The 17,133-nt window shown below is 43.0% G+C and overlaps 1 protein-coding gene across 1 annotated transcript in view; it reads left to right on the top strand.

Annotated features, from left to right (window-relative positions):
- The window catches only part of LOC124165099 (homeobox protein caupolican-like), a 211,862-nt gene that overhangs the window by 170,958 nt on the left and 23,771 nt on the right, over positions 1-17,133 (top strand). Inside the window, exon 6 of the mRNA XM_046542745.1 lies at positions 6,751-7,136. Within this exon, the coding sequence (XP_046398701.1) occupies positions 6,751-7,136 (386 nt within the window). The remainder of the gene's footprint in view (positions 1-6,750; positions 7,137-17,133) is intronic.

The following is a 17,133-nucleotide window of genomic DNA, read 5'->3' as shown; positions in this document are numbered from 1 at the left end:
CTCTTCCCCTTTAATAGGGGGTGAAACCATTCCACCCATCATAGCGCCCTCTCCACTTCAAACTCTCCGCGTAGAATCCGTCCCCTCCTCCTCCACCATTCTCCCACAGCATACCTTCTTTCCCACTTCCCTTTAAAACCCCCACTTCAGGCCTCCGGAGAGAATGCTTCCCGTCGCAATGTCGGGAAACAAGTCCTTCGGAAAGGAATTGTTTTGTCATCTGCGCTGATGCCGTTTTCAGTGGATAACTCGATTTGTGGTGAATGGGCTGTTTTGATTTCGAAGTGGAAGAGTGAATAAAAATATATGTATTTCATGAGAGCGCCTCTTGCTTGATTTGTCTCTTTATATTTTTAACGAGGTTTCTTTGTGTGCTATCCGTTTAAAAATATGGTTTTATTTTCACGAATTCCTTGCTCTGCATGATATAGTATTAATTTATTATATTACCTGATATTATGGTTATTTAAAAGACAAATACCGAAATTTATTTATCCGTCAACAGAGTAAAAGTAGCTATAATATCAACTTGTTTACATGCTCTAGGGAATATCGTATAACTGTCCGAAAGCCTTCGTTTGTAGGCATCACTGAATCCATTCTTCTTTAGCTAATAATATTTTAGGACTTGTCTGTAAAGTATTTGAGCTACTATGTGTCCCTCCAAGTAAATAGGGCATGACCAAAGACTCAGCTACAACTCGATCTCCGAAAAAAATATCAATGGTAGGAAGTCATCAATATTCGTACCAGACGCGTTATACTAGGATTACGCGGATCAAAAGCTCACAATCTTTGAGTACCTACGATAATGGTCTTGTTTGCCAAAGAAAATATTATCCTGGTAGGAGAATATCATCGACCAGAGCGAATTTCAGCTTTGTCATCCTGAAAAGGAGCTCTTGAACGAAAGCAAACCTTTCCTTTTCTCTAAGAAGTTTATCTCCAAACATATCTCATTTCCTTGTTTACTTAAATCCCTCCATTCTGCAGACCTCTACATAACGAATTACCGAGAAGAGGTAAACTGGCGGGGGACTCCAAGTGATGGGTTATACTAAATCAAACGGAACGAAGACGGGGAAATAAACCAGCTCGAGGACCTACTTAAGGAATGGCAGGGAGGACGAAGAAAAAGACAACCGGAGGCAACTGACGGGGAAAGAAAGGGGGATTCTGGGAGGAATTATTGCGGAGAGAAAATGAGGGGAGGGTTGAGATGGAAGTGACCCAAACGGGTGGGTGATTAGAATTACTAGGTATGTCCAAAGATGGGTACAATATTATAAAAGCATCGAGTTACGGGTGACAAGTGAATTTTATATAATTTTTAAGTTTTCAAAAAATATTATTTCGAAAGGTTCTTATTCTTAAAGGTTATAAGCCACGAACAATAATCGTTGCGAGATCATGTAACCTCAATAACTTGCTACTGCTTCATTGGGTAAATTCTTGTTTACAGCGTGTACGCGTCCATTGTTGTCAATACTAAAGATATTGTGTTGAAAGTTGTGCATGAAAATTACTCTTGTGACATATCAGAGCGTATAATGAAAGGCACCAGTAGCTGAACTTGTAATTAAAACCAGTTCCTTACTATATTTCAACAAGTAATATAAAATTATAGATATTTTTAGAAAGTAACGATAGCAAATCCCAGTTACCCAACTCTGGGTATGAGATTGTCGATGCCTACGGTTTAGGATGGGAGGAGGGAAGATTCATGAAATTGGCAGGCAGAGGAGGCTGGCTGAGTGCGGGTTGAGACTTCGGGGCCGATTCGGACCTCAGGTTAAGGGGGGAGGCTCGGAGGATAAGGGAGCAGCTCGGGATGGGATCGGGAGGCAAATGGAGGGAACGCAAGGGAGAATATTGAATTATGGAACAGATGAAAAAGGATTCCCCTGATTTCTCGATTCAGTTCGCTGGATGAGGTTTATTTCCAACATTCTCCCCGATGGGATTTACACACACGGCCAAATATTTAAAAAGCGTAAGTTTTGAAGGACGGAAAATGAAATTACTGTGGAAAGTTTGGCTTAATGCCTTTCATAAATGATAAAGCAGATGTATATGCTTTGATTTTTTATATCCATTTTATTTTCCAAATTGGATGGATTTTTCGCATTCATTTTTAATTGATTTTGCAAAACAAATTTTACAACTTTTTTGCAAATAATCAAACAATAGAGTTCGATAAAATACCGTCTTGAATTAATGTATACAGTGTTAATTGTTGGTATTTATGGATAATCGAATAAAATTGCTTTTTTCTTATGATATTATGATAGGAATTGCTGGTAGAAATAAACGAGCAACATGTAGACGAATAAAAAAGTGAAAATTATTTTTCTTTAAAATTATTAAGGAAAGCAATTTCAAAGTATGAATGGTTTTGAAATCGCTCTATAAATACAACAAGACATATTAAAGATAAAATGATTATAACTTTCCCTCATCTTCTAAAAAAAAACATGAAAATTCGAAACGTACAGCTCCCCATAAATGTAACTCGGCTACAAAATGTATTTAACCACACTTCTTCCGAAGATTGGGATAGCGTAATACTTTCGTTTGGGCCGGAGAATGTGGAAATTCCACCATAAATCAGGAAATCTCTTCTCACGGTCCTTCAAATCCATTTTCAACTCTCTAAAAGTAAACTTTTTAAGAACTTAATCTTCGAACGAACACGTCCAAGGCATCTGTCAAAATACGTACGACCCCAAGTAATGTGTTGGTGTGGGTACCACTCGGAGCGCTTCATCGCCGCGGTCGAGGAAAGTGACCGAAAAGGTTGACGAGTGAAAGCCCCGATTCACGCGAGGAAAGTCCGTACGTATACGCTATGCATCCGCGATCGGAATGAAGGGGACGGGGAAGACGGGGGAGGGGGTGGGGGCGTTCGGAGAAAGTCGCTTCTTCTCGCAGACGAGTTCGATCTCTGAGTTGTCACCCGCGCGCCATCTGGTTGTGAGTCGCCGCATCTGGTGAAACAGCGGTACGCCGTTTGGCGCCACCTCACACTGCATCGCAGTTGATAAAAAGGCGCCCTAGTAGTGGTTTTGCAGATTCATCTTTTCCCAGCCGTGATTTGTTGCGAAAGTTGAGGGTATGTGGTGAAGTAATAAATTATCATTGCTGAAGGTGATCCCTTCTGCTTTGGGTAAATATTTCACATGGGTCGTTTCATTTTCATCCCCAAATGTCGCCGCTGTATCGCTGTCTATTACTGGTCAAACGTTTGGACTTGAAGGAGCTTGCTATGGCTATTATGACCTCATACAGGTGCCTTGAAGCCCAAGTCATTTACATGATTGTGTTCTGATGATCTTCTGATGAACTCTGATCCTTTGAATGTCTCAGCTTTACATTTTCATAACCAAGCATAGAATATGTGAAAGTAAGGGGATACTTAATTTAAATTTATGTAAAGTTTTTATACACGGTTGGAATCATTTTGAAGAACATATTATTAACATTACCGTTGGATTTTTGAGAGACGAGTGATTAAAAAAAGATTAAGAAAGTGATGTATCAAGCTTTATAAGAAAAGAAATACATCACTTACCTAATTATTCTTAGAACGGGAGATATTTATTACGCCAATGGACGTGCTTATCAAGCCAAAGTGTAGCTGTTCAAGCCTACTGGCTCTGTCTCCGAAGCGCTCTCCATCAATAGCCATATATAGCCATACTTAACATACATCGGATAGCCATCAATGATTTTGAGCCAATTTTGAGTGAAAAATATTGGTAATGATTGATCTACCAACAGAATCGTACGTGATTTGTAGAAGCTAAATTGTTCGCAACGGCAATAACTTGACCGAGCAGCATCCATTCGTCCTCGAGAGAAAATTTCCTCTCGCTATGTGCTGTGATAACTTCGACGATGAGACAGTAGACTGAAAGGATGGAGTTTCGTTTATTTATATGCGTGAGAGCCGAAGAGTGAGGATAATGTATAAACCCCCTGTTCATTTTTTACGCCGTAGATAGAAGCAAATAGTGAGGTTCACTACGTTAACCAACTACCCCATTAAAACATATGGAAATATATATTTCCTGAAACACTTAGAACACCGAAAACCTCGACGAAGAATTTAACACCATCCACAAAAACGGAAAAACAAACATATTTGTCATCTACCATAAATATCTGGTGTCGCCACTGAGCATGACTTGACTTCATCAATTTTACTCGAAGAATCGAGTGTCAGGAATTTCAAATATTCGCTCGTTTATAACCGTGAGCGCCAAAAGAGCGGGGACACCACCTTATCCCTTAGTGAAACCTTCGACCCCGACGAGGGGAGCGGGGTCACGGGTGGAAGGCACAGTAGAATCCGTGATGACACTCCCATCTTCTCCGAGGGAGGCCCTCTTCCCCGAAGGGTCATAAACGCCGCCGTAATTACCCCTTCGCCAAGACTCGAGTTTTATACGCCGCCATTTCCTTAAGCCCTCCGCCGCCGCCGCCACAACTAGCGCCCGCACACGGGGTGAAGAGGCTGGGAAGGAATGTCTCGAAATCATTGTGTGCTTTTAATGGCGCGCACGGCATGTTGCACTCGCACGCGAGGACTGTGATTCAAATATTTTCCACCATCGACATGGCGGCGGCACTGTCTGTGTGTGGGAATTCAAGGCGAGGTCCGCGGTTCATCATAGAACGACAATGGTCGGGTACCAAACCTCTTGTTTTATTCAGCCCCATCCATAGCTTAAGAAGACGAGGACTTTTAGAACTTCCTCAGTCGTCATTTTTAAGGTGCTCATCCACGTTACTGTAGCTATTTCCTGTCGCTATCGCCTGGGAAATTTTAATGTTATTCAAGGATCAAATAACGTTACATATTTAGCAAAAAATAAGAAATGGATGCGAAAAGAATATAGAAAAATCGACTTAGTCGGCTGTGTCAGTTTGTAGCCTTCAAAGAGAGGGAAAAATATTTCTTTTTCTATTTACACTTTGGCTCTAGTAATTTATTCAAAACGTAAAAAGTAAATTTCCTTGTCTGTTGTTTAAAGTAAAATATAAAGGTACATATTTAGGGTGGCTTCCTTAATACTTTTTTTCCTTGTGTTTAATTGTGTGTAATCGCTGAGGAAATGAAAACCTCGTTTTAATAATGGGTAATCGCATGCATTCAAAATTCATCTCTACATAAAACCTTATCATGCCGCAAAAATCAAGTTACTTTATGATTCATGCAATATTTAAGGGAAAAAGGCGGAAAATAATTTGTTCCAGTTTATTTTTTCGAACCAAGAACTCGTGTAAAGACTGTTGTGCGGGCTTTCTGATGTTCTGGTTCTAAATGTGCTCCCACCTACACAGACGATCAAATTTTAAATTCATGTATTCATTTAATTCATTCATGGAACCATTTAGATCGAGTAAATGCAAAAATAAGCGATGAATTTACTACGTCTGTACCGCTTCGACACCGTGAGTGTGAGGATGATGGGACGAAGGTTGCGGGTGAGGTATGGGTTGGAGTGTATAGCGGGAGTGGTTTGATTCCACGATGGGAACTCACCAGTCCCCGCAGCCAGCATTAGGCGAAGTGTTAAGAGTTCTTTTCACCTCGGATAAGTACCATCATCCAAACTCCCTCCCTTTTCACACACGACTCCATGGGAAGGTTGACAGGCGGCTTCTTGAGAGGAGGGTTCGGCGAGAAGGGATATGTTCAGAAGCGGGAGTAGAGACAGAAGGGTGTTTGGAGCACTAGCGAGCCTCCCTTACTATTTCGCTCCATTCCTACACCGTGGTGCAGCTCCCCGTATACGTCCCCGGGTGCAAACCACTCCATCGCCTCCCCCATCCTTCCCCCCAATCATTTTCGCATCCATTCGTCCGTCTGTGGGAGTTGAAAGATGGTCGGCTCACGCATTTTTCTCCCCTCGGGGAAACCCCTCGCATATCTCATCCCTCGCCTCCTGTTTTATCCGCGCACGCACAATGCCTTGCAGCGAAGGTGGCCCTCTTGCGCCCTACGGACCTCTCTTTCGCCACCACACGCCCATTCGGTCCCGAATTCCAGCCCATCTCCAGCCTCGGATTCCCCCGTATCGAGAGAAAAATCTCCGTCATTCCGTTTAGCGCTCCACCCATTCCAAGTGCTTCCGCTCTTCCCATCTTTCAACTCGCTGCGATTTTTTCGAGGCTTACAGCAGTCGATCGCTTTTAGGATTAAGTGCCCGGGCCAAATCGATCACATAAATTATCTTTGATTTTACCTGGCCCTCCTGTTGCATGCATCCTGTCTTTACTTAGAATGGCGACATTGTACATTTTCTAAATTAACGCCAGGCACAATATGTTCATATATTATTTAAGAATCCAAAGTTCACGTTCGTTTCCTCAAACTGCACCATTTACTGAAATAAGTCTAAAAATATTAGTTTTCAGTGGTAATTATATGTATTAGAACAAATAACAATAACGGAGAGTCGAAATAGAGAAACAATAATTGGCATTTCAAACAACAAAAACTTCTAATTTTTGCTCTGTCCTCATTTCCCTACCCTGAAGTTCCGAAGTCAGAATGTCTCATGCCGATAGCTAATTTCAGCGGGATCCCAATTCAGTTTGGGATGGAAAATTTGCGAAGGAATTATATTATTCCTGCTCTTGATTTTTAATGGCTAAAATTGCGGAGATTGTGTTGCTAGAAATAAAATTTTATTTCAAATATATTCAACTCATTTCATCAACCCTTTATTCTTTCGTTTGCAGTTATGGCGCCGGCTATGACTTGGCGGCGAGGAGAAAGAACGCGACGCGGGAGTCGACGGCCACCCTGAAAGCGTGGTTGAACGAGCACAAGAAGAACCCGTACCCCACAAAGGGCGAGAAGATCATGCTGGCCATCATCACGAAGATGACGCTGACGCAGGTGTCCACGTGGTTCGCTAACGCGCGGCGGAGGCTCAAGAAGGAGAACAAGATGACGTGGGAGCCGAAGAACAAGGCGGAGGACGAGGAGGACGACGGCGCGGGGGTGGGTGGCGGGGGCGGAGGGGGGCCCGCCTCGTGCTCATCGGACGCCGAGGGTGACGGTGACGACATGAAGGACAAAGACGACCTCCTCATGATGGACGACAAGATGAAGAGGGACAAAGGTAAGGGACAATAGCCACCAATAAAATATTACATAGGTATTCATTACATTTTCTGGTGATTTTTCAAAATCGGGTATTTTTATTGCAATTAATAGGGCCTTGAATATGAGGCTTAGAACTGAAAACGATGCCCAATTCGGATCCTTGAAATTTATTGAGAAAAATTAGCTTGTTCTTTCTTTAGGTTAGGGCCAGGGGCCAGTGCATATTCATTCATCACTTTAAGCAATTGTTTTTAATTCAAAGTATTGAAATTGATTACGTAAAATTGTAGCTGAGTTGATGAGTAACTTAAGATACCAATATTGTAATATCGGTGTAGTATGAACTTGATTTTTAATTATTCGCAAGTTCTCGAATTCCATCTATCATCACCCTTTAATGTAATGGCTTAGAAAGACGTTCAACATTAGCGACCATAAATTCATCCTTTAAAACTTAATGAGTTTTACCCGAAATTTTCCGTGGCAGTCGTGACTACATAGCCAATAGGTACTCCAGAAAGTCGCAAATTATTCAGCACACGTTTAAGTTAGAAATATTTCCGCTGTTCATTTTCAAAGAAACATATTTTTTGTCCATATTTAAAAGATTGATTGTTAAATGTCGACGAAGTAATCAAAATTTGGCTGAAAACCACAAATTCCAAATGAATATGATTTTATGATCGGCGAAGAACCTCACCAACGAGCAATGATATCGAGTGTTCGAACCTAGTGGTTTGGTATGCTGGCCACGGAGCGCTGGTCTTCAATCCCGTTTTTCAAGTCTCCCCGTGAGGAACCTCGAAGAGGCGTTCCGTTGCGCTCAAGAGGATGAATGCCTGACAAATTCCAGAGGCTCCAACTCTCAGCAACGGAATGGCATGTGGCTCTATCTTTTATTTGCCATCGCTACACTTTCGTAATCCATCATACCCAGTCATTCCCCAGCACTAACTGGTGAGGCCCATGAATCAATATCCGTGACTACTTGTGTGGCCAGGGCCTTATCGGACATTCAAATGAGACTGGTCGCATTCTACGGAAGCCGGATTCCGGTGCATAGATTATCGAAAATATTCGATAGGAGCGTCGACCAGTCGCAAGGAAGATACCGATCGAACGTACAGGACTCTGCCATTGCCGGTTTAGTTGACCACTCAAAGTTCTCTCCATCGTTGAATGGAGAATGGGAGATGAAAACGCGTGGATATGAGAAAAAAAGAAACTCAAACGATTGATTCTAGCTCCGTCCATTTCATCATGATGTATGGCTAGACTAAAAAGACAGCACTATCTCATTGAGAAGGGACGTGTGGCGCAGGTGATCGTATAGGAAACAGTTGTACATGTATGTTCTGCGCCCTTAGGAATGCATTTTCAAAAATGCATAGAATGCATATCTGATGCCACCCGTTTTATTAGTTGTATGGAGATAGTTCGATCAAATTAAATTTACAAGCGTTAAAATTTGACACTTACGAGTAGTTCGTTTGGTTTATTTCAGAAAGATATTATTGGTGAAAGTTCCGAAAAGTTAATCAATTTTGACGATCTGAACGCTATTGAATTGGACCATAACTAAAATCTATAGTGTTACCTACCATCAGTCCACCAATAGTTTTGGTTGATTTAGGTGAATTTCTTTTAAAAGTAAGAGGTGATATGATGTATCAAAGCACTTGAAAATATTTATACACTTTTTAAATGTTATCGTACGTACATCTACAATTTTAAATCCTTGGAAATGCTAATTAGTCTATGTTGCACGGGATGAGTTTGGTGGAAAACGCGGTGGAAGATTGTTTGCAATGGGGATTGATAAAATAAAAACCAATTTTAGGGTGGAATAATTAAATGAGAATATATATTGATGAAAAAAATTGAAGAGGGCCCACTTAAACGCCGCAGAAACCTTACGCTAAAAATGTTGCGTCCACACCATTTCAAATAAACATTGTTTTCTCGCTCAAAGAAGGCAGCATAAGTAGGGATTGGGCTGGAACTCGCTAACGTACTTCACTTCAGTGAACAAACTCTTTTCGGGATTCCCACCGTGCTAATTTATCCATAATAGGCGGTGGCGGTGGGGTCTCGCCTGCCAAACCATAGGTCGTGGGTTCGAATCCCGCCTGGGTAAGTGGTCCCTATCCAGGGCATGAATGTTTGTGTTGTGATTCGTTAATCCTCCGCTGTAAAGACCAATATGTGCAGTTTACGGGGAAGTTGGAAATAAATAAATAATTAGGAGGATTAAACCCGAGTCGGAGCTTGAAACGTTGGCCATTATGGATAAATTAACCCAATGGGAAACCCGAGAAGAGTTTACCCACATTATTCTCCGGGTAAGCATAAAATCATATTTCACTTCAGTGAAGTTGACTGTGAGCTTCCTCTCTGCACCCAATCACTGGCAGCGCCCGAAGCCAAAAAGAGTGGTTTGAGGAAAGAGATCCTTTGTCCCACCCGACAGACAAAACAGGCGTAAAATTCGTCCGTCATTCAACGCCCATTCTGAAAGGAGAGATATCCATCGCAAGCACGCTTCCCCTCGCTTCGACGGAACCCTAAATAAACCCTCCCCTTCACCCCCCCGATACCTAATCTCACCCTCCAATTCCTCTAAATTCGAATTATGTAAAAGAGCAGGGGATGACAAACACTCCCCTCTTTCGGGTCCTCTCCGAATCAACGACTCCTTAAATGATTGCAGTCGCCGCTTTTCGCCGTGAATAAATCAACGTCTCTATGCTCCACCTACTCCTATTACCCCGCTTCGGTTCAATCTCCCCTATTCCTCCCCAACACTCTTCTCCCGTACTCTATAGCCCTAATCCAATTCCCGGAAAATAAACTATCGCAATAATATACGCCCCATTTATGTCATCTCTGACTCAATTGTGTCCTCGTTTTTTTGTTCGTTCGCAAACCTGTTCAATCCTCCCCTTATGGTCGTTGAAAATACGGAATTTTCCATCATTTCTTGTCCTTGAAAACGTGTTTATAAATTAATATTGAAATAAGGCGTTATTTTTTTGAATCTGTGGCTGAATAATTATTCTCTAAATGTCTTTCATTTCAACGTTTTAGTAGGTTAGTTTTTGATAAAACGTAAATTACCCTCAACTCCAAATTTAAGCTTAAGAATAAAATGAATCAATAAAATGGTATTACATCATATAACGCTTGAAATTAAAGGTGAGATAATATTTTTTATCGATTAAATTCATTTTATCTTGTAGATTCTCATTTTCTCGGATGTTGGTCCATATGCCGACCAACCTTTGAGTATATCTGAAGAAATCAATTATTAAGGCGATGCTTAAAAAGTCAAATACCTTTAAAATTAAATCGTGAAAAAATATAGGAAAATTTCAACCAGTTATTTTCCTAAACGTATTTCTCAAGTTCTCCGTATCGGAGGAAAAAATAAAAGATGAGTGTAGAATTCTTTCTGGAACATAATTGATACTTTCGGAAATTAAATCTCGTTAACCATATAAACGAGGCGCACGTACTACCCTTCGTAATAATTAAATGTTTTAATAATGCTGTAAACATCAAAATGTATAATGTATTCTGTGCAGTAAAATTTAAATGATTTAAAACCACAAAATAGCCGGCCGAATTTTGATGAAGCACGTTTAATTTCCAGTTTCTTGATTTCGGATCAATATTTAAAAGGTGAACGTTTTGTTTTTGACTCAACATCTTCGGCGAAAACAAAAATTCAAGCACGAAATTTTCACCCCCAAACCTCTTGCTCACCTCTCCCTATTTATTAACGTATATCTTCGTCAACTCGGTGGCCACGCGCAGTTTACCCAGGATTTTATTAGGGGTGGATTGGGTTTGAGCGGGTGGTCCACACGCACACAGTCAACCCCCTCCTTCTTTCTCCTTTCCCCCTCCCGACCCATCGGCGAGAGGCCCTCTCTTTCGGAGGCGCAACTAGTAGACGCCCCCGCCGCCCCCAACTGCCCCACACCCTCCTCCTCCCCCTCTCTCGCTCACCCCAGCAAACCATTCACTCCGACCCCATCCCTCCAGCCACCACCTCCCAGTTCACTCTTTCTGCGGCCATAATCAACTTCCTTTTCCATTACGCCACACCCCTCCCACCCAAAAGCCCATCCATCTCTGCATCCGACCCCTCGCCAACCTCACCCCCCACACTCCCAGAAATGCTGCCGGGGGAGACCAAAAAATCTCAACCCCCCCTGGCACCCTTCCTTTCCCAGCATCCCTCTTTCCCCCGCAGCGCCCTCCTGCGGAAAAATCTCTTCCAGCCCCTCCTCGGCCATTTACCTCCCGCACCCTGTCCCCACACGCGCTCACACCCGCCACCCCTGTCCGAGAGGGTCCCCTTTCAGTCCAAGCCAAGCGTAGAATACGATGCTATGCGAGGGAACTAGCGCTGCTACATATCTGAGTAACGCAAGGGCTATTGGCGGGTATTCAGAAATGTACAAAACGCAATACTTCCATTTTCATGAGAAAAAAAAATCAAAGTTGTGGTTAGAAAAATATTGCGCAATGTATAAACACCTACCGCATAATGCTGCCTTTTGTATACATGGTAAATAGACCGTAATGTTAGCATTTCAAATATTTAAGAAATGTATGCATTTGAGAAGAATGTATGCTGTGTAAAAAAATAATCCTCAAATGATGCTGCTTATTAAAAGTTTGTACATAAAGCATGCATTCTCTGAAAATTATATTAATAGTATAGAAATTAAAAAGTTTAGAAATGTTATTACCATTTTCATTTTGAATACGGTAAGCGCATTGCTGACGCTCGTAGCGTGAACGAAATAAAAGGTTTTCTCCCTTACCATCGCATTCGGTGCGTGGGTGCTTTTCCCCGTCTGCAGCGCCCCTTGCCGCACCCCCCAGCACCCAGTCGCTCTCTCCCCCTATCCACGAATGCAGCCAGCCGCCACAGACCTTAAAAACGGAAGGCCTTTAAAGCGTTGGGAAAAACCACTCCGCCAATGAGGCAGCGCACGCGGGGGGTCGCCACCCCAAAAGCGGACAGATTAATGCGCCCCTGATTGGAATTTATTTATCCCGGAGTCGTAAAACCGCAAAAGGATATGAGAAACTCATGGAACGAGGGTAAACAGGGGTATACTATCGGCTTGACGCGTTCTTCGTGCCATAAAAAAAAAGAAACCTTGAGATCAGACTGTCCTGTAAGGAAGGATTCACGCTTGTCGTGTTGGCTCATATTTTTCTAACTTGGTCAAATGTAGTGCTGCTTGTTTTGATGTTGCAATTCCAATTGCAAAATTGGGAAATCCTCTCCGTATAATGGAGACGATTTGATGCCCCGATAGGATATTTATCACAGCTATTTTCAATCGACTGACCTGAATTTAGCAGTAGTAGGCTGATGGAGCATAAGTTATTTTAAAAAATAGCAGATAATCGGTTTTTTCCTATAAGATAAATCATAATTTTTATTAATTTCATGAATCCATTGAATGCCGCATTGAATTGTATTTATTACTGGGTTTTGCCTTCTACTGCATCAAGTCTCGAGAGCAAAGGCAACACTTCACAGTGCTCAGCCTTTCCTCGCTATGGGAGATAAGCAGATGGATCTAGTCTCTTTTGGGATGATGGGAATCACTTATGACCGTTCCTCATGACTTTGAGTACTTCTCCTCTGTTCCTGAATTCCGTTTGCCCACATGAGTACTGTAAAGGAAGAGCTTGTTGACTTAAATTACAGAGGGACAGAGGAACCAACTTAATAAAACCGCAAACATTATTGCGAAGACTTCTGTATCATTTAATCTCCACTCATGCTGAACGAAAAACGTCTACTTCCATCCAATCACTCAACTCGGAACGCCTTGGAAAGTCGCGTCTTGTGCGAACCAACTCAGCAGAACTGCCAGCCTTCGTCCCCGCCCTCCCCTTTGCTTCCCTTCCAAACCACTCGCAACCCCGAAAACCATAAGGGAGTCGCTCTCTCTATTGCCCCCATCCCTATCCAGGTCCTATCCCACTCACCCCCATTAGCCAATAAATCTCCCACCCCCATCACAGCTTCATCCCATCCCACCCCACACCGCAGCCTCCGCCACTTCAGCCCCCCCGCCCCCGTTTCAGCACACTCAATCTTCAGCCGCACTCCCCTTCCTGTATCGGGAGCCCACTCGTCCAAACCCACACTCTCCTCTTACTGTACTTCCCTGCTATTTCTCTTTGGTCGCTCCGCGAAACGGTTCCCTATGCCTCCTCCCTCCCATCATCCCTTACTCCTTCTGTTCACGATCCCTCCTCCTCCTTTGCCTATTTGTTTTCCCTCCGCTCCCTTTTACCAACTCTCTTTTTCCACCTAATAGAAGTCTCAGGCCCATTCCTCGTCCCCCGTAACCCTCAGCCCTTACTGCCACTGCGTCTATACATACAGGCGGCGGTGGTGGAAGGAAAAATAAGGGCTCTTGGGGAGTATATCGTTTTGGGATAACCCCTCCGAGTAAAAGACCTCGTGATTGGTTGGGGGCCCTTAAGAGAGAGTGAGTGAGGTTCGGAAAAGGGTATTTTTTTGGGGGTCGGGTTGCGTAGGGGGGGATCTTTTTCTCGATGCTCGGGATGAGGTTGAGATTTGGGTTTCGTGGAAATGGGGAAGTTGAGGAATGGGCCGGATAAGTGGCATCCTCTCTTGCTTAGGACTCAGGCAGGGAATTTCGCTCAGGCATTAAAGTGTCCTGCCGAATTAGTGTTAAAGGTGATACACGATTATGGTCGTTTACGTGGAATAAAACATAAGATTGGCTCAAAGACATCTCATTTGACGACTGAATTGAATGAATCACTGGCCCTGCATTTTTGGTCGAAAATCTAATAGTGAATTAGTACCGTTAAAATCGTTTAATATGAAGCAAATTTACAAAAAAATATCATCTCATTTTTTGCGATAAAATTTTATTCATGGTAGAAAATGCCATAAATACCTATCTAAAACGAAAAAAATAGTCTGAGTCAACTATCAAATATCTACAAAGTAATGGCGAATGGATGTTTGTTTCTCCTACTGTCTCTGTTTTTCCTGGATCAAGGTGCCACAGAAAAAAGCGATAGAGAATGTTGAGCGAGAGACGGACTCCTTCCAGCAAGTTGAAAGCGGAATTTTAAGGAAAAAATTCATTGATATAATTGCAAGAGGAAAAAAATTCAAGGGTTAACCACAATGCCGATATCAAATTTTCAAACGTGAGAGAAAAATGACTATAGCGTAAAACTTTTTGCTGTCGTTTTTAATTACAACTTTAGGGAAATTATATTAACTACTTTCAGTGCATAACAATTTGTCTTCATCAAACAATTTTATTTCTGGAAAGGTATGGTATACTTCCGAACTATAAAAATTTCATACTTACTCGCACAATTCATGAATAAAAAATAAAACCGCTAAGACACGCATTCCAGACAATATTTTAAACATTCTGTTAAATTAACTCAAACGAACATGGGTCGTTTAAATTAATGTCGCAGTTTAGTAATGAAAGCTGGATATTTAGTATGTAAAAATGTTCGATAGTGTATGTAATATAGTCTTGGTTAACGACAAGCGTTTGATGATAATAATGATAAACCCTTTTGAAAAAGCTATCCATGAAAGACGTTGGTTGCTATGAAAAGCACTCAAAGTTTGTCATATTTTGAGCACGCCAACATAGAGCCATAGCCACAAGTAGGGAGTAAAACCGTTACCATATACTTGTTCAAGTGTTCATGTTATCTCCATTCCCTTGTTTTGGGATTATTTTGTAAGCCAGGTGGGACCATATCCGTGGAAGCTAATCAGCAGAAATCCTTCAAGGCATGGGGAATCCCAGGCAGTTAACGAGCCACTAAGGAGATGCACAGGAGAGCCTACAGGAAGGCAATTGTACTCCTGTGGTATCGCCAAATAAAAGGACAGCTCCCTAGCTAAGCAATAGGCTCCGGAGCCACTTACTGCTCATTCCCTCACAATTCCATGCTTCTTTTAACATCCTTATCTCATCTCTTCATTCAAAACAGCTTTTCAACGGGGTGCAGGAGGATCTCCACTGCCCACCAACATACTCACAAGGGTCCACCTCGCCCCCACTGGTTTTTTTCCATCTGCGTCACCAAGTTCCCGCGTCAGCCCTAACTTTTGCCCCCAAGGCCTTTGGAGCCCACTCTCTTGCCACTCCGCCGCGGGGGTTTAATGTTCGTGGTTGGGGTTGCATTGCACTGAAGGCCCAAGCATTCATGAGTGCCCCCCACCACGCACGACATTCCCTCCCACTCTTGAACGTCTATTTCTTCCCCTCCCTCGTTTTCCCCGCTGGCCATTCCCACTCGAGGCTTTAGTCTCCTGCAGTGCCACTCGAGGCTTTAGTCTCCAACACCACCCTCCCTCACCATGGTGCCCAAGGGGGGATGGGGAGATTTCTTCCCACCCCTACCCCTTTTTCCATCCCCTCCCCATCTGAAACCACCCCCGAGGCAAGGCTTCTCACGGGAAGCCAACCACCTTCTCACCAACTCACGTTTGCTCCTCAACCCTCGCCATACACCACTCACTGTTTCCACACCCTCAAATCCTCTGTTTCCTCTTTTTTATCCTGGGGGCCATCCACTCCTCTGCTATCGGGTCCTCGCGAAATGTCCACACTGCGACCCTCCCACGCACATATCCTATCCCAATCCATATCCTATCTCTCCCCATCCCTCCTTTTGAGTCAACTTCGCCATTTCTATGCCTTGCGCCCATTTAGCCAGCTCTAAGGTCTAGTGAAGAGTTCTCGGGATCGCCACCGGGTCAGGAACTCCATAACTGCCGACGTTTCGATGTCCGACTCGGTCATCGTCCTCAGGGCTGTGAGTGTCGAGTGAGTCTAAGGTCTAGCAAGTAGTAAAAAATGGCACTACTAAACGTTGTGTGTAGGTAGTAACAAAAAGCTGGAGCTCACTCTGGGTGCGATATCCCGGGAACCAAAGGGCAGAAATGTAAGATATTTGAGGGGATACGCTATAAATGTCCCACGAGTCGCTGTAAAATAGCAGAAAACTGATGGAATAATCTCATTGACACCATCTTCAGTTATGACAGAAAAACACCCAAAAATGCCAAAACTTCAAACCTCTAAGTGAAATACGGCACGTTTTCCTGGTAACCGATTGAAAAAATAATTTTCACGATGTATTTTCTCACAAAATGGAACAAAATTCGGGGGTCCAAAAAGAAATTCGAAAAATTTTAAAATAAGGACCACATGCTACATTTATTGAGCCTATCACGGAAGTTGTGGTGGAATTTCACATCCTTTTCGTCAACTAAGGAACATAAAATAATTCTTAGTGCCCTTTCACCTCAGTCTTTTTCTAGCTGATATCATGTTTAAAATTATGGGATTTCAACCGCTTACAATTCAAAGGAAATAACGAGCATAGATACTTAAAACTTACGCGTAAAAAAAAAATTAAATCGCCCCTAGTTTCGTCCATTTTGCGAGCAGATTTTTTTTGCGTTATGGAACGAGGAATATTTTTTTGGAAAAAAATAATTTCCCCTTTCCATCGTTTGAGTACGTGCCAAAAGACGTAAAGAAGTGGAGCTTGGTGGCACCGATGCGTCCAATCGGAACGGACAGTTGGGGCACTCGGCTCCGATCGCGGCGGTAAGAAATGGGGTGGGGGAAGGAGGTGGGGGAGGGAAGAGGAAAGGGATCGAAGGAAGGAAGGAAGAGGAGAAAGAAGAGAAAACAACAGCGATCGACGTAAGGCCTCGGAAAACAAAATGGTGCTCGCACCCACCCTCTGCCACGGGGAGAAAGAACTTGGGCCTCTCGTGGGGCATGCGCCTTTTTCCAAACCACGCCCATGCACATTAACTTGATTGCTGTTGGATTTTCTGTCCTTTTCCGAAGTGGGCGGGTGTGGGGTGGGGGGCGGGGTTGTTGGCGTATGGGGGAGGGGGGAGGGGCAGGATGGTGATGAAGGAAGTTGGGAGGAGTTAATTAAAA

Source organism: Ischnura elegans, chromosome 1 (assembly GCF_921293095.1).
Source record: "Ischnura elegans chromosome 1, ioIscEleg1.1, whole genome shotgun sequence".
NCBI classification, from domain to species: domain Eukaryota; kingdom Metazoa; phylum Arthropoda; class Insecta; order Odonata; family Coenagrionidae; genus Ischnura; species Ischnura elegans.
Note: the sequence above shows the minus strand (reverse complement) of the source record. Positions and strands in the feature narration are given on the sequence as shown.